We start from the raw sequence: 18,682 nt of genomic DNA on the forward strand, positions 1-18,682 counted from the left end.
CCGAAGTTAGCAGCCGAAGTAAGTTAGCGAGCAGGCAGCTAACGTATTTCCTGACAACACGGTAAGAGTTGCAGCAGGCAAATATCAACGACAGCAGATGTTTAAAAATGTATCAAAGACTAGGCGAGCTTGTTATAAAGCAGAATAAAAATTCCCTATTCGGATAGTCGTCTACCTTAGCCCGGTATCTATCTAGCTAGCTATCTGAGAAAGCCTTGTTTTTGAGTGAGCAACCTTACCGTGTCGGCTGCTGCGGACTCGGTGGGGGTGACAGAGCCAACAGCGTGCAAAAACAATCCCATTTTAAGACCCGAACATTCGCCTCTCATTCCTCCAAAGGGGGCTCTGACTACAACAGAAACATAGGCATGCAAAACACTTGTTTTCATAAACTGTGTTCGACTATCTTTAAGTATTTCTCGGCACGTATCGCGTTGCGAGGCCGCTGTAAGCACCGCCTCCTTTGCGTACTAGGCATTACAAAAAACGATGCTAACGCAACTGGTTGCTGTCAGTGCCACTGACTGATACAGCTGTTATACAAGCCGTTCCCTAGCTCAGGCACTCCGCTTCGGTCAGCTGGGTGTGGCGTGGTCACCTCTATACGTTGCATGTGCGCAACGTGATGGGCGTTCGGTACCGTGGATCATAACTGGTTTTGCGGATTGACCAGCGATTGGACAGCCCCAGCCAGATGGGAAGAGTCTGGCCAATCACTAATCGGTGCGTCTCCCGTGCATGGGGTTGTTATGATCCTGGGTTAACGTCTCAGTTTCGTGGGAACATACCTTCGGAACAGCCAAGTTCTTCTCAACAGCAAAATAAAAACATCTGTGTTTTTGTAAGTCGTTTCCTTTATTTGGCATTTTTGAAGTGATAAAAGTGATGGGAGAGAGGTTCTACGTTGTACCAAAGTTCCAAAACTCTACCACTACTTAACTAGTGAATACTCTAACCAGGACTTCTTAGTTCTAAAATAAATAAATATATATATGTTAAAGAAAGAAAGACAGGCAAACAAGTCGTGTAATCTTTTATTACATTCTGTTATCATCTGTAATCTTTAAAAACAAAATACTTAAAACATTCAATATCCTCCTGACATGAACTGAAGGTCAATTCACTCGCTTAGTGGCACTTATCCCACATTTTCTTCTGAATTTACAAGCCTCTAAAACCTCTTCTGCCAGTATTAGATCACCGTTGTTGTTTAAATTTCACACTTTTAAGTTACCACTGCCACCTCACACCCAAAACACTCCTGGTTCAAACAAGAATATTCAATTTTGTGCAGTAGCCACAGACATTTTGGAGCTAAACACAGGCAACAAACAAGCTTTAGCTTTTTATAAGTTTGGACTACCACCATTCTTTAATTTGCAAAATATAAATTAGCATTCAAGTCAAATAGGGCTCTTGTATAATCTAAGGACCTGTAAAATATACTTAAAATTGTTTGAGTCCAATAATCATTATTCCTTATCATCATAATTATTTTTCTATAAAACCACAAGCTAATTGTCAAATCATCACCAGTCCCTTTCATGGGGATCTCTGTAGGGTATGCCCAAAAGGCTAAAAACATCCTTCTCTGTCAGTGTGGGAAGTGGAGTGCCACCATGCACCTTCACACTTCCTTGACGTACCACATCTTTGTTCAGTGAGTGCTCTGATAGGCTCATTCTTTTTGTCTTTGCAAAGGCTCTCATTGAACGGTTAAAGTGTGCCGAACCAGTGAAATACATCAGAGCACAAGCAAACTCATTGTAGGGCACTATGATGATATCCAGCCTGCGATGGCGTTGGTCATGCCCCAGCAAACGGCACACACCCATGTATTTCTTCTGCTCACCGTTCTCCTCGTGGCTCACCAGGTCATCGGTTAAAAACCCTTAAAGTAAACAGGTCAGAAATAAAGAGATTTTTATTAAAAGATAAATAAATAAAATACATGCTTAAGTTTTTCCATCAACAAAAATGATGCTTACCACTGTCACGGAGTGTCTGTAAGACTTCAGTAAAAATGCCCCTGTGGGACTTGCCATCAGGGTGAGATATAAGTACATCAACATCTCCACATGTGGCTTTTCCCCGACGATAGGAGCCACATGCTATTGCCACTAGGCCAGGGTCGATGGCTTGTGCAGCATCCCTCACCTGCACATGCATGGAAAAGGCCGTTAATAAAGCACAAACGCTGTTACCTGCAAAAACATTCCACTTCTTATTAGCATGCTGATATTTTTGTGTGTTGTTTTTTTTTCTTCATATTTGCTTGTTTTTGTATGTTCACTGGCAAAAAAAGAAAGTTTTTACCTGTTCCCAGCCAAATACTGGGAGGTAGCCTTGCTAAGGCATCGCATATAATTTTGACAAGCTCAAGGGAGCACACATGCTTTAGCCATCTATCTAATATGCACGCTCTATCTGGCAGCTTTGTAGGAAAAACAAAATCTAAGTAATACAATATGAAAACAACTAGCGTTGTACTTAACGCTCTGGAGCGAACAGGTATCTGGCTAACTTAAGATGCAGCAAGTTTAAGGATTTACTTTTCCCCTTTGGGATGCTCTACTTTGTGAAAAGGCAGTCTGGTTTTTCCATCATCAAGCAGTCAAGGAAAGCTGACACAAGCTTTTTCCTTCTTCAGACCCTCTTTCTACATTTCTGATGGTTAAAGAAGCAAATCTTATTCAGATATCTCAACTCTGTTTAAACTTTACTAAACATATTAGAGTGGTGAAAGAAATAAAGATATTTCAGTCATCATCACTAAATTATACATGCTCTTAATGTGACAGATGAAGATGCATTACCACTTTTTCTATGGCTCCTGCTTCTTCTCTGGGCATTCGGTCTAGAAAGTCATTGTAGTGCTTGAGTCCTATTTTCTGAGTGTTTGTCAGGTGGGCTTTTGTACGGATATCCTCCAAAGTACGAAATCCCTGAAAGGCAAAATGACATTTTTAAGAAAGAAAAATGTTATGTTGGCATTTGCTTACTGATTTTTTAAATTCTAATTATTAATAAAATTAGAATAAACTAGAATAAAATTAAAGATATTCACAGCCAGGAATGAAAGTGGCTTGAGACTCAGTGTTTCCTGGAACCTTGTTCCAGTAAAATTGATTCATGAGTCATTAAATCTGATATTATTTTGAAGCCTGGCACACCTTCCAGCTGAAGTCATGGAAGCAGATAAGCCATCACATGGTCTCACCTGGACACAACTGTTTTTTCCCCCTCAGTCAGATCAAAATGCTGTAGTTTAGTAAATGTATTAGCGGTAAGCAAGATAGTGAACAAGAGTTGCATTCAATTGTTTTGATTAACAAGAAACTTCAAACTCACAGGCAATGTCAGAATACATGTTAGATCAGACAGTGGATCTAAATACGATGTGTCCTTGAAGCTATCTGTTATTTCCTATTTAAATATCACTTCATTTATTTAATATTTGTGGATTGCTGGCTGAATCCAGAAAGAACGGTTAACCTCAGTGCCACAGCAGCATGCAGCTTGTCCACAAACAAAATAAGCTCACAATTGAATCTATGACTTATTTGTTAGAGACTAATTTCAACCCACTGTACTGTTACATCAGAGTTTAGGATGAACCCACTTGAATTCCTAGTCACAGCTGTACCTTTAATAAATATCGTATGGAGGAGTTAAACTTTGTAAAACGATACTGATTTCATTTGACTGAAGCAGCTAATTATACCGAGTCCAGAGTATAGCCAGGGAGAATTTTTAAAAGAACTTTGGCGTAGTAAAACTGACACCTCATAATTGAGTAATTTGACAGTTTAGAAAATCCAATAATGGTATAACAATACATATTTTAGCTCACATTTTCACCAGAATTTGTTATTTTATTAACAGATTTATGAGAAAATGCAAGGACTGTGTTGTTGAAAAATAAATTCCAAAGCTCTTTGTAGACAAACTGTCTAATGGCAACACTGTTTTTACATTATCTTAAATCTTCTGTACTTCTGCACTGCAATCAGTCAATATGTGCAGCAATACCAGTGCGGCAGAACTTTTAGCACCATATCAGTCAGGTTGTTTCATTTTTCAGGCTATAGCCCAAAATTTCAATCTTAAACGCCTTTCTGTTACCTTATATTTCATGAAATAGAAGTCAATATCAAATCACTGTGTTGTAAAACATATCGTAAGACAGAAAAGACACAGACAACATAATTCACTAACAACTTTTTGTGCAGGGTACAATCCTTGTACTTCAATCTCCTATACTAATATGTGAGTTTTCACCTGTTGGTACCACAGTTGTGCGGTCTTAGTCCCAGCACCCCAGATGTTCATGAAAAGCTCCAGCACTGGCACAGCCTCACCGATGTGATCAAGCTTCCGCAAATGACCGCTCTCCATAATCTCTTCAATTTTGTCAGCCATGCGTTTTCCTATTCCTGGGATCTGACAAGCTTCCTGAGACCAATGGGAAAAAATGTAATTAAAAAAAAAAGCCAGACAGTCCTTGTATTATCACAGAAGATACAACCTACAGTACACAATGACATATACAGGTAATCAGCAATCTAAACATTGCATTTAAAGCATCTGGGTAAGGCTACCTGATATGATGTAACGGGTTTATGGTAGCTTTTCAGTGCGTTGACAGCCTTGGAGTAGCCCAGCGCCCTCCACTTGTCCCCCTGATGCATGTAGGCCTTGGCCAGCAATTCAAGTTTGTCTGTGATGTGCTTGTTGAAGTTATTGCTTTTGGACTGAGAGGACTGGGCACAGACCCACTTCCCCGATACTGGCTTCTGAGCAGCAGTATCTGGACCAAGGGAGAGGCTGGGGCCAGGAGTCTCCTCTTTGGGATGCTGGCCAGTGATGAGAGCTTCCAGATCACTCCGAGAGACGCCGTCTTCTTCTCCCCGCACTTCCTCTTTGCTGTCTGGGACTCTCTGAGGGTAGGATGTAATGTAAAATAACTGTTTCTGTTTCTTGCGTTTGGGGTCTAAACTTTTTCCCCTGACTGCTTCAAATGATTACTAACTGAAAGACTGAAATGCACCAAGAAGCTGCGAAACAATGTTTTCAACATGATCTGGAAGTTTACCGTTTCTGTGTTCTCCTCTTGATCAGTCACTGGCTCGATCACAGTTTCTGCATCAGGTTTGATATTTAGTGACTCTTTTTTAATTTCTTCGTGTTTTGTTTCAGAGTCACTAAGTGGATAGAACATAACATGTCATTACAATACAAAGCTTAAAACATATATTACTGTCAACAAGGTAAATGTAAAGTACAAATAAGCTGATACACATTTTCTAATGTTTGTGAGAATATCTTGGGATATTCATGCAGCATATTTTACCTTTAACTTTCAAAGAAAGCATTTTTAGATCACAAACCTCTTGGGTGAAAGAAGGCTGTAGCTGACTATATCTAGCAGCTGTTTCTCACTAATGCACAAGCTCAGCCAGGTACATTTTACCAGTTGGACTCCAGAGGGCATACAATCTACTTTCAGCAAGCGCAGAGCCCTTTCGCTGTCCATGTTGTCGTCCACAACAACATGAGTGACACCGGGACACAGTGAACTCTCCGTTCGTCCCCCATTCTGCTGAATTTGTCTTTGGAAAATCTGGCATCTGGCATTTCCTATTCCAGCAGGCAGAAGGAATACCGTCACTCCATTAAAAGTGTTTCCTGAGGCAGAAAATGTTAAAACAATCCCAGTAAACAAATATTTTGCATTTTCTGGCACAGTATTCGTTTCTCTTTAATGCAGCCTTATTTATATTTTTTCTATGTTGTGCTCCATTTAAAAAAAAAATAAAAAATCTGTAATGTGGACGCACGCGTGCAAACACTGTAACCACCTGTGACATCACAGTCATCTGCTGCCTTCTTCAGTGGGGGTGCATCCTTCCCCTGTAGCACTTTTGCCCTTTTGACTTTAGGAAAAGCTTTCATGATTCCATGACGAGGCTCCATCTTTTCTGGTGATAGGAGGAGCCAGTGGCCTGTGACGTAAGAGAGAATTATAACACTGCAGTCTAAAGCTGGGAAACAAACACATATTTGGAAAAAAAGTAAAATAAAATAATTTTAACAGTGATTCAGTCCAGTTTGCTGACATGAGAAAATGGACTTAATTTGGTGTGTGGAAATGTCAAGTAATTTATTGTTCCCTTAACATGTCCTTTAGTGGAATGTATAACCCATCTAACAATGTTGCAATTATGAGAGACATTTAAGTAATTTTCTAATATTTTGAATTTAACAGCAATTTTAGAGCAATTAGTTTGATAGCACACATTTCACAGAGCCCGCTGTCTGAGTTATCAGTACTTGCATTTATAATAGCCAATAAATGATCATTTCAGAAGAAGACACTTTAAAAGCACTCGTCACTCATGAGTGATGATAGTGTGTCCTTTGTTCTCCAGAGGGCACTCTGCAACTTCCTTGTTGACAGCACACTTGTTTGGAATCCCACAAACAACAACCCTTTAGAGTCAGGCAGAGTGTATACTGCACATAACTACACAAAAATGTTAGGGAAATCTATTCAGATTTCATGTGTATGAAAGAAAACAAATATTTGCTCATATAACAGGATGCAGAAATTTTAAATCTTATTCTGGTCAGAACATTTTGTTAAAGAAATCTTAATGATGCATTGGTGTGTGAGACACATTTAAAGGGTTAAGCTCAAGGGTTTGGTAGGATGAACTTTCAGCTATGTAGCAGTTTAATAGCATTATAATCTCACATAGATTTTGTACAGTACAATGTTTCACTCTGAAATGCAAAGTAGCATATAATACTCCAGTGAGAAGACATCTGTCCCCCAGTACTTTGTCGCGTTACACTACTGCTATTTGACTGGTGTGTCAATTTTCTTAACCCCTACTACGAAAATAAAATTTTCTTACAGTTACTGCTTTAAAACTACTCTCTGTACAATGGATACTCTTGGCAGATAGTCTGCAAACCGTACACTATCTTTAGCTGAAGCTGACGTTAGCGATAGACAAGAAATCAGTATTTAGATTATTACAATTGTAGTGTTATCTCAATATATATAAACTACATTTAAAAAATCGAAAGTTTCCCTGCATAAGTGCATGTTTAAAGTTGTTTTAAACGCTTGGAACTCTAATGTTTTCGATCTTACCCCTGATCGCATGGAACCCTACATATAGGAACGTCAAAAGACGGACAACGTTCAATTTAAACGTTTTACTTCCGGTTCATCGACTATTTAAATTTTGTTAAAATGTATCATAATCCCTGAAGTGACATATTATGTTTTGATTGAAAAAAATAATTGATTCCAGTAAATTCATTGATAATTTTTTTACCTATTATATAAATACTTTTGTAATTTGCTTAATGTATTTATCGCGGTTGCTTTGGTTACGGGTTGAATCCGGAAGTGGCTCTATAGAAACATTTGTTTGAAACATGGCTATGCAGAGCTGGAGTGATATCCTAAAATCGTCAAAGAAAACGGCTTTAATACATGATGGTAAGTGCAAGAAGTAAAATGTGTTTTTAATACAGAGACCTGTTTTTCTCGTTCCCCCAGAATTACTTTCATTTTAAGCATTTTAACTCAGTCATCTCAACTTCGCACACAGCGGTACCGCTAACATGTAATATAAGTAGGTAACAAGCAGGTGGTGCAGGTGGTATCGAACTCCATTGGGGTTGTTTTTGCTTTAAAATTACAAGAAATGCGTGTCTTTTTAGTAAAACAGCTAGGCTCCAAATTGTAAAAAATTAAGATAATATGTCCAAGTAAAGATGTGCTTTTCTCTAGATGTCAACGGCCAGCTAGTCAGGCATTTGCACTGCGCACATTGTTACTTCTCTTTCTTAAGTGAGTTCACCTGCTTGACTATTTAAGCCTGTTGTTCTTATTTGTAAATTACGGTTTGATCCTAAATTTATAAGGAAATATACACACACACCGGAGACTTCCCCTTACCCCCTCAATTCTTCATGCCACAGATTACATAAAGTGCTAAAAGCAGTTCTTAAAGATCTGGGTCCATATTTACATGAGAGCACCGCACATCCATGAGGTTCTATCACATCCCTTAGGTGGTCTACTGGACTGAGATCTGGTCACTGTAAAAGCCATTTTAGTACAGTGAACTCATTATTACGTTCAAGAAACCAATATGAGATTACCTGAGCTTTATGACATGATGTGTTATCCTGCTGGAAACAGACGTCAGAGGGTGCAGTATTGTTACAAAGAGATGGACACGGTCAGCAACAAAAGTCGGCTTTTAAATGATGCTCAGTTGGTACCAAAGGGCCCAAAGTATACAAGGAAAATATCCCCTACAACATTACCCCACCACCTGCAGCACGAACCGTTGATACAGGGTATGATGCTACTATGCTTTCATGCGTTTGAACCCACATTCTCTTTCTGTTATCCGAATTACACTGCCCTAATCTGAACCTCAATCCTCTCTTGTCCAATTTTTCTGAGTCTGTATGGATTATAACCACAGTGTCTTGTTCTTACAAGAATGACATGCACCATGGTCTTCTGCAAGTTTCAACACGGTGTGTTCAGAGATGTTCTTCTGAATATGTTGGTCGTAACAAGTGGTCATTTGAGTTACTGTGACCTGCTTGGTTATTCTCTTCTAACCTCAGGCATCAACAAGCCATTTTAATGCTGAGAACTGCTGCTCACTGGATATTTTCTCTGGATTCTCTCTAAACCCTAGAGAGAAGTGTGAGAAAATCCCAGTAGATCAGCAGTTTGTGAAAATGCTCAGATCAGCCTGTCTGGCACAGATAACCGTGCAACTTTTGAAGTCACTTAAATCACCTTTCTTCCCCATTGCGAAGCTAGGTTTGAACTTCAGCAACTCATCTTGACCATGTCTACATGCTTAAATAAACTGAGCTGCTGCCATGTGATTAACTGATTGGATATTGACATTGAAAGGCAGTTCAACAGGTGTAGCTATGGAGTGGCCAGTGAGAGTATATTTTACATATATCATGACTAGGGATGGGTACCGGTATCCGGTGCCATCATGGCACCGGTTCTGACATAAACGGTAGTAACCAGACCGAAAAGCAGCGCACATTTCGGTGCTTTATTTCGGTGCTTTTTTTTCCTGAGCTGTGATACACTTTCTTCTTCCTTACATTTCTATTGGCGGTTGGCAAACAACTGAAAGGTGCATTACCGCCACCAACTGGTATGGAATGATACACTTTAGATTCTAGCCAATCATTTTACGTTTCGAGGATAGTAGGCGGGTCCAGGTACGTACGTTCTTTTAGAGCAGAGCTACAGATTAAAAATGCCCAAGGCAAAGCGGTCAAAAGTCTGGCTGTACTTCACAGCAAAAGATGCAAACTCAGCAGCCTGCAACAAGTGCTTTAAGCTGATACTGTCAAAGGAGGTCACACTTTAAATCATGAGAGGTTTTTGGACCAATTTTGTGTTTTCCATTCTTTAAGCACCGGTTTGGGCACCGTTTAAGCACCGGCACCGTTTCAAAAGTACCGGTTTGGCACCGGTATCGGATAAAACCTAAACGATACCCATCCCTAATCATGACAATGATCAAAATTAGTGCTGGGTAAGGACTTAATTTAGTTGGGTTTGGCATGATTTCTGTTGTTGTAGTGAGTAGAGAGTAATTTGTTTACTAATACATAGGAATTCGCCTGTATGTTGGCTGAATGTCGGTATCTGTTGATATTGGTTCTTTTGACTAAAAATCAGTATCACAAATCAGTGTGATGAAGAGCTGATTTTTTTAAAAACAGGTCAATTATTTATTTAGATTGAATATATTGGTTTTCCTGGTACAATAGTTGGAAATAAATAATAAAGAATAAACAACAAAATAAACTGACTGAAAAACAAAGATCTGAATCAGCTATTGGGATAACTGTTTTGCAGCATTGGTATTTGCCTAGAGTTTTGCAATTGATGCACATCTGCTTATATGGCTCAAATTTGTCTTCTTTTTTGTGCAGGAAAAAGGAAGATCCACTATCTCTTCACAGATGGAAAAGAAATGGCAGAAGAATATGACTTGAAGACAGATGAGCTCCTTGGTAAGCCACATGTTTTGAGTTATACACAGCTGAATGGTGCTGTTAATTTCTGCAGTTTCATGCATTGGATCAGTTTGTGTCTCATAAAGCATTTGATACATTTCAGTGAGAAAATGGCGCCATAAAAGCACGCTTGGAGTTCAGGGCGTGTGGCTGGTGGAGGTTGGGGAGCCCCTTGCAGGCCCTGTTGCATCTTTGGAGTCTGATATGATCAAAGAGAACAGCTCAAATGTAGGTGTTTTTCCCCCCTTAACGTTTTAATTAGATCTCTACATTTGACTTACATTCGTGAAGTTCGTCTTCATTTTGTTTCCGCAGCCCATGTTCATGCGTAAAGACACAAAGACCAGCTTTCAGTGGAGGATCCGCAACCTTTCCTACCCCAAAGACGTTTTCAGTGTTTCAGTGGATCACTCTGAGAGATGCATCATCATCAAAACCTCAAACAAAAAGTAAATATGCACGAGAACACATCTGTGCACCTATTTCTGTTTTGTTCACTGGTTGCATTGAAGTCCCTGCATTCTCCCTATAGATGGCACTGTTTACAATACGTTTGTCCCGACAGTTCAGCTTTGTGACATCCTTCCCATGTCTTCCCAGGTATTACAAGAAGTTCAGTATTCCTGATCTCGACCGCAGTCAGCTACCATTAGACAACTCCGCGCTAAGCTTCACTCATGCCAACAACACTTTAATTGTTAGCGTAAGTTTTGCATACCAGCAATTGATATATATATATATATATATATATATATATATATATATATATATATATGTATGTATATATGTGTGTGTGTGTATTTTATGCAACCTCATCAGTTTATGATAAAGTTAAAATTGCTCCAGCCCAAAGAGAATCTATTTAACAGGTATAACTGCACTGTCATTAAAAGAATATATATGTACAATATATGTTTTTGTCCACACATTCAAAGAAAATGTATCTCTCTCTTTTGCAAAGAGACATAAGAACAGTTTCACTTTATTGTTTAAGCACTATATGCCAATCATGAGAGTGAAGAATTGTTTCTTTTCTTTTTTTTTATTTCCCACGTTTATTTTTCGTGCCCACAATAATTGCTTCAATCACTTTATGTGTTCATTTTTTCTGAAGACACTCAATAATATGCATAAATAAAATCTGTTATTATTATTTTTTCCTCTGTTGTCCAGTACAAGAAACCCACAGAGATCTTAACCCTTGAACAAGAGCTACTGGAGGAGCTGAAAAAGCTGAAGGGGAGTGCTGACGGGGATGTCGACTGCAAAACCCAGTGAATTCTGCCTGTGGGAGCCAGGGAATAATTCTGGGTTGCATTTAGAGCAGAACCTCACAGCATCATTTTCCAGTCACGTATGAGCTCTCATTTATTTCTTCTGTACTTAATCCCTTCATTAAGATTCACTGTGCCTTGTCCCTTAGCTTAATGTCTAATTGTCTTAATTAATTTGGTGGAATTATATGTCTGGAAATGTGTCCAGCCATTTATTTTTTCATACAGTAATATTTAGTAAAATATATTATTAGTAGATTTAAAAACTTTGTGGTTTAATTTTCAACCCAAATTCTTTGGCTGACAAAAAATAATGTCAGAATCTGTTTTTGCTTCTTTTTACTAAACCTACTGTGGAGAAGTTTTGTTGGGGGGGGGTCACATAACCTACCGGCCTCCTTCCATTGATGTCCTTGTAAAACACTCAAAACACACAAGGCTTCATCCCTGTTCGTTCCGAGGTCACAGTTACGAGGACATCCCATTTGTGTTAAATGAATACCCTCATGTTCCTTGTATGTAGTGGGCCACCCTGAAAGCCATTACTGAAACTTGCGTTACCATCTTCCTTTACAAGAGAAGGCGATTCTGACTTAGTGGTCTATGTCCAAAGTGCCGTAGACATAAGTAAGAATTAGATGCAACTGTTTTTGCAGAGCTTTATTTCAAATTTCTATGAAATTTTTGTTTGTTTGTTTGTTTAACGTGAAGGAATGTGAAGCTGAGACTTTATATCTTTGAGAAACTGAAATGTTTGTGTATACTGTACGCTGAATGACGTTTATTAAAGTTGGATATTTCTCTATTTTTTTTAATCCGAGTTCAATTAAAGAAAAATTGGGGGGTAAAAAGCCCTGGCTGGTGAGGAATACTTAGACAGTGGACAACAAAAGAAGTAGTGTGTTTAAAGGAGACAATGGCATTTAAATATAGATTGTTTGAACCTTGTGATTCCTTGCATTTTTTACCACTTGTCCAAACCCAGAGAGCAAGTGCAGAAAGCAGAGACAAAACCACAGGTCTCTCTCTCTCACTATTGTGCTTTGTCTTCATCCAGATGGAAAGAACAAGAATATAAGAAAACATTTCAAAACCAGCTGGCCCTGTCGCTTTGTAAATTCTTGTGAGGGGCCTGACTGTCAAAATGACAAAAATAAATTCGTACGTAGCGTTTGATAGTTCGGTCTTGGTGACAAATGTTGATTCTGATTATCTTAAACATAATGAAGGTTTCTGCTGCTGAGTAGCGTTCATTTAGACGTCTTAATTTTCTTTAATAATTAACTGTTCTCAGAGCTTCATCTACTGTCAAAACAAATTCCTGCAGCAGCTCACAGCTAACAAATTGGACATCCAGCTCCAACATTGTGGGAGCTCTGTTCAGGGTCTTCTTCCTCCCCTGTCATTTGGCCTCTGATGGTCATGCTCAGCTGCTTCTGGGAAGAAGGTTTCTTTCCTGCCTCCCTTTCATTGCCGAATGCCTATTCCCAGCCATTCCCCCTCTTTCAGTTGATGCCACAGTTTGCCACACAAGCCCTGGTGCTTTTTCTGCAAACCCTCAACTCCCTCTTCGCTGCCTCGCCACCTCCTCCCCCCTCAAAACCCCTTACCCCTCCCTGTGTGACTGGCTTCCTTTTTGATAACTGACCCCTCCTCGTGTTATTATTCGAACCCACTATTGTATAACATGCCCTTTTATATGAGGTTTCACAAAGGGCCCATTTGATCAGAGGGTTACGGTGTGCGATCGTGAGAAATGCAACTACATGGTGGTAACCTTTGTTTGGGCCAAAATGGTGGGCTGACCTCATCGCTTTTAATGCATAGCTCGGGCCATTCAGGCCCAAGTCTCACTTGCTGAGCACATTGAATTCAGTAGCCTGTCACAGATATTGCCTCTCAGTTATCTGGGTCTCCAGCTTGAAGAAGAAGGTGGAGAGAACTGCAGTTTTGGGGGGATACCAGCATCGCACGCTAGCTTTCCATCCCAATATAAACACACAAGAGAAAACCAGAGCAGCCTGTGATGTCATTCTTTAGTGGTTTTAATATACACTCTACAATAAATATTTCCATCATTTGATGTAATTTACATTTTTACAGTAAAAATATATTTATATATGTAGAAAAAAAAAACAGGTTACATAGTCTCCAAAATGGCCTCATAAAGGCAAGATAGCATGTCAGCTGAAAGTCAGATGCTGTAACCACAGATAGCTGCCGTGTCTAGCTTCATTATACTCATTTAAACATTCTTTGTTGCTGAGCTGACTAACTTCTAACAAAGGGTTTTCATTCGTGAAATTATTGTTGAGCTCTCCTGTACTTTAAATGCCTCCTGATTTAATAAGAAAATAAGCGTTCTACAGTTTGTCTGAATTGGAAAAAAAATCTAACAGATTAGATAGTCAATGTTTACATACAAGCCAGTACAAAAAAAAACAACAAAAAATTATATATCGAATCCAAAAATGAGGCAAAAAGTGTATTGGCACTTGACAGGAGAAGTTAGTTTGCATGAAGCACATGGTTTTCTCTTGTAGTGGTTCTTCTGTGCTGGTTCATCCACGGTTCTCCCTCAGTGGTTTCAGACCTCAGCGTCCCCCTGAGCGCTGGTGGTGGGAATGTTTAGTCCGCTTGTTGAAAGGGTGCGCGGGGACAGGGAGAGGAAGAACATCAAACGGTCTCTTCTCACTCAGCAAGTGCCCCCTGGGTAGACGCTTCATAAAGTGGGCCTCCCTCTGGTGTTGCTTGGTCTTGGAGGCCTTCCTGGGGCGGCCCTTGCGTGTAAAAGCCATGTACCAGCCCTCGTACTTGGCGTTCTGGAGTGCGGTGTAGTTGTTTTCCAGAACAATCTCGGTGAAGATGCAGTCCTTGCCTCGCCCTTTCCGCTGAGGAAAGAAAAGGACACGAGAAGCTGAGACACATTTGGACAATCTCCAGGAATCAGAAACACCATCTTTATTTCCAGACAATGAAATATCTCTCAAAATCTAATTTGTTCTGGCTTTGAACGAATCTCAACAATGTATTGCCATAAGCTTGAAATCTGGAAAATACATTTCCAAGGAACACTTCACAATGTCGCCGTCGTCTTATGCAGCCACAGAACTATTATTTCCAGATTACCTTGCCGATCAACTTCCCCTTCTTGTTCATACATATGTAATATCCTGTCTTCACCCCTTTAATTCGAATGCGACTTCCAAAAGAATCCGTCTCCACTTCCAGTTTAGCTGCATGGACAAAGAAAGCAAATGCGTATAATGAGATGATACAGTCAGGTCACGGTGCAAGCATGCAGACAAACGACCTCTGCATTTCTTTTTTTCTGGTTTTTTTTTTAATGCATGACAGAAAGAATATGAAAATTTATCATCAGCATTAAAGAATATCAAAGTCTTCAAAAAAAAAAAAAAAATCATGGCCAGTCTACTAGAATCTAAAGATGACATAAATTCTCTCTAAGCCCTTTTTTGTAATCCAGCAGCCACCTTTAACAAAGCATGCTAACCTTCCAAAATAGCATCAAATGATAGTGATTTTGTACGGCGTGATTGTTTTCGAATGTCTGTAAATGCTGTGCTGTGATGCAGCACAGACTGGGGATAAAGGAGAGAGTGAATACTGCGGTCAGAGACACAACCACCGAGCACAGAGCAACGGTCAGATTTGGGCCAGTTACAACAGTGACACCCACTTAGGATGTGTGGAGAGTGTATGCATGGCTGACTCTTGCTCTCTCTGTGAATGTGAGTCTAGGCAAAAGAAATTTAAAAGACAAAAGTGCACACAGGAGAGGACTGGAGAGGAAAAGGTATAAAGTGAAGATGCTGACTTCACCTCTCCTTGTAAACTGAGTCATACATTGAGTGTAAAGCAATGAAAATTCCTCATAAAACCAGCCTCCAAGTAGCAGGCATCGTGCATTGAGAGGTGGATGGATGGTGGCGGTTGTGGTGGAAAGATGACTAGACGCACCAAAATTTTGGTGACAGAAATTATGTTTCATTTTAAGTTTAAGATCGTTTTTCCTCCAGTTAAATGTTAAGAAAAATGTCCCTGCTGAAGTCCATCATAACAGGTGTCACAGACTTTCTGCACCATCAACACACTAAGAAATAATTCATCTGCACGAGACATAAAAGATGGCAACACTAATGCCACTAACAATGTTTGCAACTGTGGCTTCTGTTTCTACTGGCTCAAACGGTTTTCCACAGGCGGCCAAAAATGACATAATTTATGCTGCTTTTCAACACCGCCCTGCGCGCCATTGAATTTAAACAATTCCGGTGTTTGTAAGGTGAACATGTTTCGTATTTTACTGTTTTCCTGAGGTTTAAAGGCACTGAAATGTAAGAAACGATGGCCTTTAACTGTCATGGGGTTTGACTGATCTGGCCATAACACACGGGCTTGAAGAAGTAAAGTCGCTCGATCATTTTAGAGACAATAAAAAGTGATTCCCCTGAACGGATTAACATATGTGCATCGTTTAACTACCCATTTATTATATAAACTACAGTGAGCCTAAATACATTATCGCATGCGTAAATTTGCAAAGGTTAATGGTTAAGTGAGACTATTCAGCAACTATTCAAAAATAAATCCCCAAAATGTATAAATATGTTTTTGTTTTTTTAACTATAAGATTTAGTCCTCCCTGCTGGTCTTATTTAGCGATCACTTGTATCTAACCGTGTGCCGCTCCGTCTTCCCCGTTGGCGTTCACCCTCTTGTTGGCCAGGACCTGGACGTGTTTCCCGCTGGTGCGACTGTACAGCTGGTAGGTTCGGGTCAGCCTGCGGCTCATCCGGTCCGATAGCCGGCTCTGCTCGGTAACGTGGTGCTTGAAATTCGGAGAGGACTGCACGGTGTTCTGTCGAGAAAAAAAACACCCCGAACACGTTAAGGCAAAAATATTTATTTCACCTGTCTGGAAATAAAAAGCCCGTCAAATCACAGAGCCAAGGCCCCTGCCAACAGTTCATCATAGCATTAGTCATTTTTAAATAAACCCAATTTTAAATAAAATTGGGTTATTTTGAGTCTTTTCGGAGATGCTTTCAAGAAACCTCGTGGATGACATTTCACTCTGTAGGTTGTTTTTTTTACCACCGTTGATCTTTCACCCCTTCATGACTTTCTCTTTTCCCCTCATTTCAGCCGTTCGCCGTCCACATGTGTTTTAACAATTACCTTTTAGGCTGGAGCTTACCGCTTTTCAAGATGTTTGAATTGTTGCCAATTGCCATAGCACTCATAATAAAATGTTTTCATTGTTATTGCAGCCTATCGGAGAGGTGGAGGGAGTGGGCTATAAGCTGCTAAGCACTGCGCCTTTGGTACCTGTTAAGTTTTGTTCAAATTAATTAGCCTATAGAACTTTATGCAGCGTTAGTGTATTTTTTTATTGAAGTGAAAGTGTGCGTTACCTGTGCGTAAAAGCAAAGCGCCGTGAACTGAAGTAACCTGCGGCAAAGACAAAATCAATTAAAAGCTTTAACTTGTTGCTCAGAATGTATGATTTACACAGAGAGCTACATGAAAAAAGATGTTTTACTTACAGATAACCTAACCTCGAAGTTCTCAGCCTCATCTTGTAATAGTTCAAATATTGCTTCATGAATACTCCACTGATTCGCTGCTGGAAGCTCTCGGAAATAAAGTTGCTCCTGAAGGGGATTTCAGCTCAGTTTTATCCCCCTCTTGTTACGCATAGAAAGTGATACCCGTGGCAATTAAGAGATCCAAAACTGTCAGGGTCCCATACAGGTACGGCATCTACGCTCCATTCTACTTATAGGATAGGGGGGGAAATGGACGATTTAAAAGCGTTAATCCAAACTTTAAAGTCCCGAGAAAGCGTCGCTTTCACCAAACCACCTCCATTCAATCCTCTTTGTGACACTCAGTTATTCAACAATGAAGATTTAAAGTAGAATGAATCCCACTTGACTTGCTTTGTCACCGCAGTGAAGAGTTTTAGTTTTACGCACAGATCTTTACGCACCAGCGATAAGATGCGTAGCCTATCGTGGATTTCCTAAAAAGAAAAGTGATTCGATATGAAGGAAAACTAGTGAATGAATATCACGAATGCTAGCGCCGCTCAGTTTGCTTAAAGTTTTCAAGCAATGTCACCACAACTGTCTTTCTATAAGATGCGCAGATAGTAAAGCTCCTGCTTCAACCTTCCTCCCACACGTGTATTTCTTGTGGTTGCCTCCAGTCCGCATACAGCATCTGTCTCCCTCTACATTTAAATACTTTAACTTGCGGGAAAGTCAATATCCTCGGTGAGAGCAGGCGGAGCGTTCAGCCTGGAGCCAAGTTGAAACCGAATACTTGTTAAGTTACTTAGCCTGCAACTATTTGGTTGCAAATCCATAAACACCGCATTCATCAATGAGTTGACTTTATAATTAAACACCTTATGAGATGAAATATAAACTAGATCCTGTCACGAAAAAAATCGGCTTATTTGCGGGTAAACTGGTAGACCTGATCTACAGAAATCTAATAAAAACAGCCCCTTCACAATCTTTTAAACCAAGCGTTTAATCACAGTCTTACACATTAATCTTATTCACGCACATGTTTTGATCTTGCAGTCAGTGCACTTTGTTTTCTAAAAGCAGAAATGTCCCCTTGAAAAAAAAATCCTTGGCATGTACTTAAGAAAAGCTACAGTTACATTAACCTATTCCCTGACTGCAGGTTAGAGGTTGTTTGGTGGTCCCTCAGGACACACCTCGATGTACTTTTTCATCCTACATATGTAAGTAATATGTATTCCATGTGAACGCATGACACAGAATGGTTTTCACATAACATCTAAAGCCTTTGCCATGGATACAAATGCTCTCTCACTCAAAATCACTCTTCCACAACTTTTCACAATCATGGTTTGATTTTGAGAAGTGTGTCCTGGCCCATGTGTGCTACTTGCAGAGGATAGTTTCATACACTACATCATGCACTTATATTGTAATTATTCTTTGTGACAGCAAAGCAGCAGGGTTTTCTTCAAGGGAAGATCACTGTTGCATAATTGTCTCATGGGTAAAATGGGAAACTTCAAACACAGCTTTTCAAGTACAAAATCTACAACTGAACGAATGACCCCTTGCAATCTAACATATAAAATAAAATTAGGACTCATTTAATTAAAAAAAAAAATCTTGCTGTCATGTAACTTTTCCCTGCCTTCAAAATTTCAGGAGGATTTTATATAAAAAATGTTATATCATTTCTTTGTCACTTGGACTGTTAAATCTTCATGTTTGCTTCAGATGAACTTTGGTATA

The 18,682-nt window shown here is 39.6% G+C and overlaps 4 protein-coding genes across 5 annotated transcripts in view; 1 reads left to right on the plus strand and 3 right to left on the minus strand.

Moving 5' to 3' along the window:
- The window catches only part of wbp1lb (WW domain binding protein 1-like b), a 20,206-nt gene extending 19,570 nt beyond the window's left edge, over positions 1–636 (minus strand). The window contains exon 1 of the mRNA XM_085161435.1: positions 240–636. Coding sequence (XP_085017561.1) covers positions 240–389 — 150 coding nt within the window. The 5' untranslated portion in view covers positions 390–636. The remainder of the gene's footprint in view (positions 1–239) is intronic.
- A 384-nt stretch (positions 637–1,020) lies between these two features.
- Positions 1,021–7,245, minus strand: poll (polymerase (DNA directed), lambda). 2 transcript variants are annotated; one of them, XM_085161426.1, is made up of 9 exons: positions 7,163–7,245; positions 5,862–6,005; positions 5,391–5,640; positions 5,096–5,204; positions 4,602–4,940; positions 4,282–4,455; positions 2,817–2,945; positions 1,989–2,157; positions 1,021–1,891 (listed from the first exon to the last, which is right to left on the minus strand). In XM_085161426.1, exons 2-9 carry the CDS (start codon positions 5,974–5,976, stop codon positions 1,530–1,532), a joined length of 1,647 nt encoding a protein of 548 aa, XP_085017552.1. In that variant the 5' UTR covers positions 5,977–6,005; positions 7,163–7,245; the 3' UTR covers positions 1,021–1,529. The 2 variants fall into 2 exon arrangements, with proteins under 2 accessions (XP_085017552.1, XP_085017551.1); XM_085161425.1 differs by having other exon boundaries at positions 5,391–5,688.
- A 146-nt stretch (positions 7,246–7,391) lies between these two features.
- dpcd (deleted in primary ciliary dyskinesia homolog (mouse)) lies at positions 7,392–12,174 on the plus strand. Its single transcript, XM_085161442.1, has 6 exons — positions 7,392–7,516; positions 10,012–10,092; positions 10,199–10,323; positions 10,411–10,544; positions 10,696–10,798; positions 11,269–12,174. The coding sequence occupies exons 1-6, from the start codon at positions 7,453–7,455 to the stop codon at positions 11,371–11,373; spliced, it is 612 nt and encodes a 203-aa protein (XP_085017568.1). The 5' UTR covers positions 7,392–7,452; the 3' UTR covers positions 11,374–12,174.
- Positions 12,175–13,378: 1,204 nt separating this feature from the next.
- fgf8b (fibroblast growth factor 8b) lies at positions 13,379–18,282 on the minus strand. The gene is made up of 5 exons (XM_085161441.1): positions 16,940–18,282; positions 16,808–16,844; positions 16,071–16,251; positions 14,499–14,605; positions 13,379–14,260 (listed from the first exon to the last, which is right to left on the minus strand). The coding sequence occupies exons 1-5, from the start codon at positions 16,996–16,998 to the stop codon at positions 13,964–13,966; spliced, it is 681 nt and encodes a 226-aa protein (XP_085017567.1). The 5' UTR covers positions 16,999–18,282; the 3' UTR covers positions 13,379–13,963.
- Positions 18,283–18,682: the final 400 nt, after the last annotated feature.

Source organism: Neolamprologus multifasciatus, chromosome 6 (assembly GCF_963576455.1).
Source record: "Neolamprologus multifasciatus chromosome 6, fNeoMul1.2, whole genome shotgun sequence".
Classification (NCBI taxonomy): Eukaryota; Metazoa; Chordata; class Actinopteri; order Cichliformes; family Cichlidae; genus Neolamprologus; species Neolamprologus multifasciatus.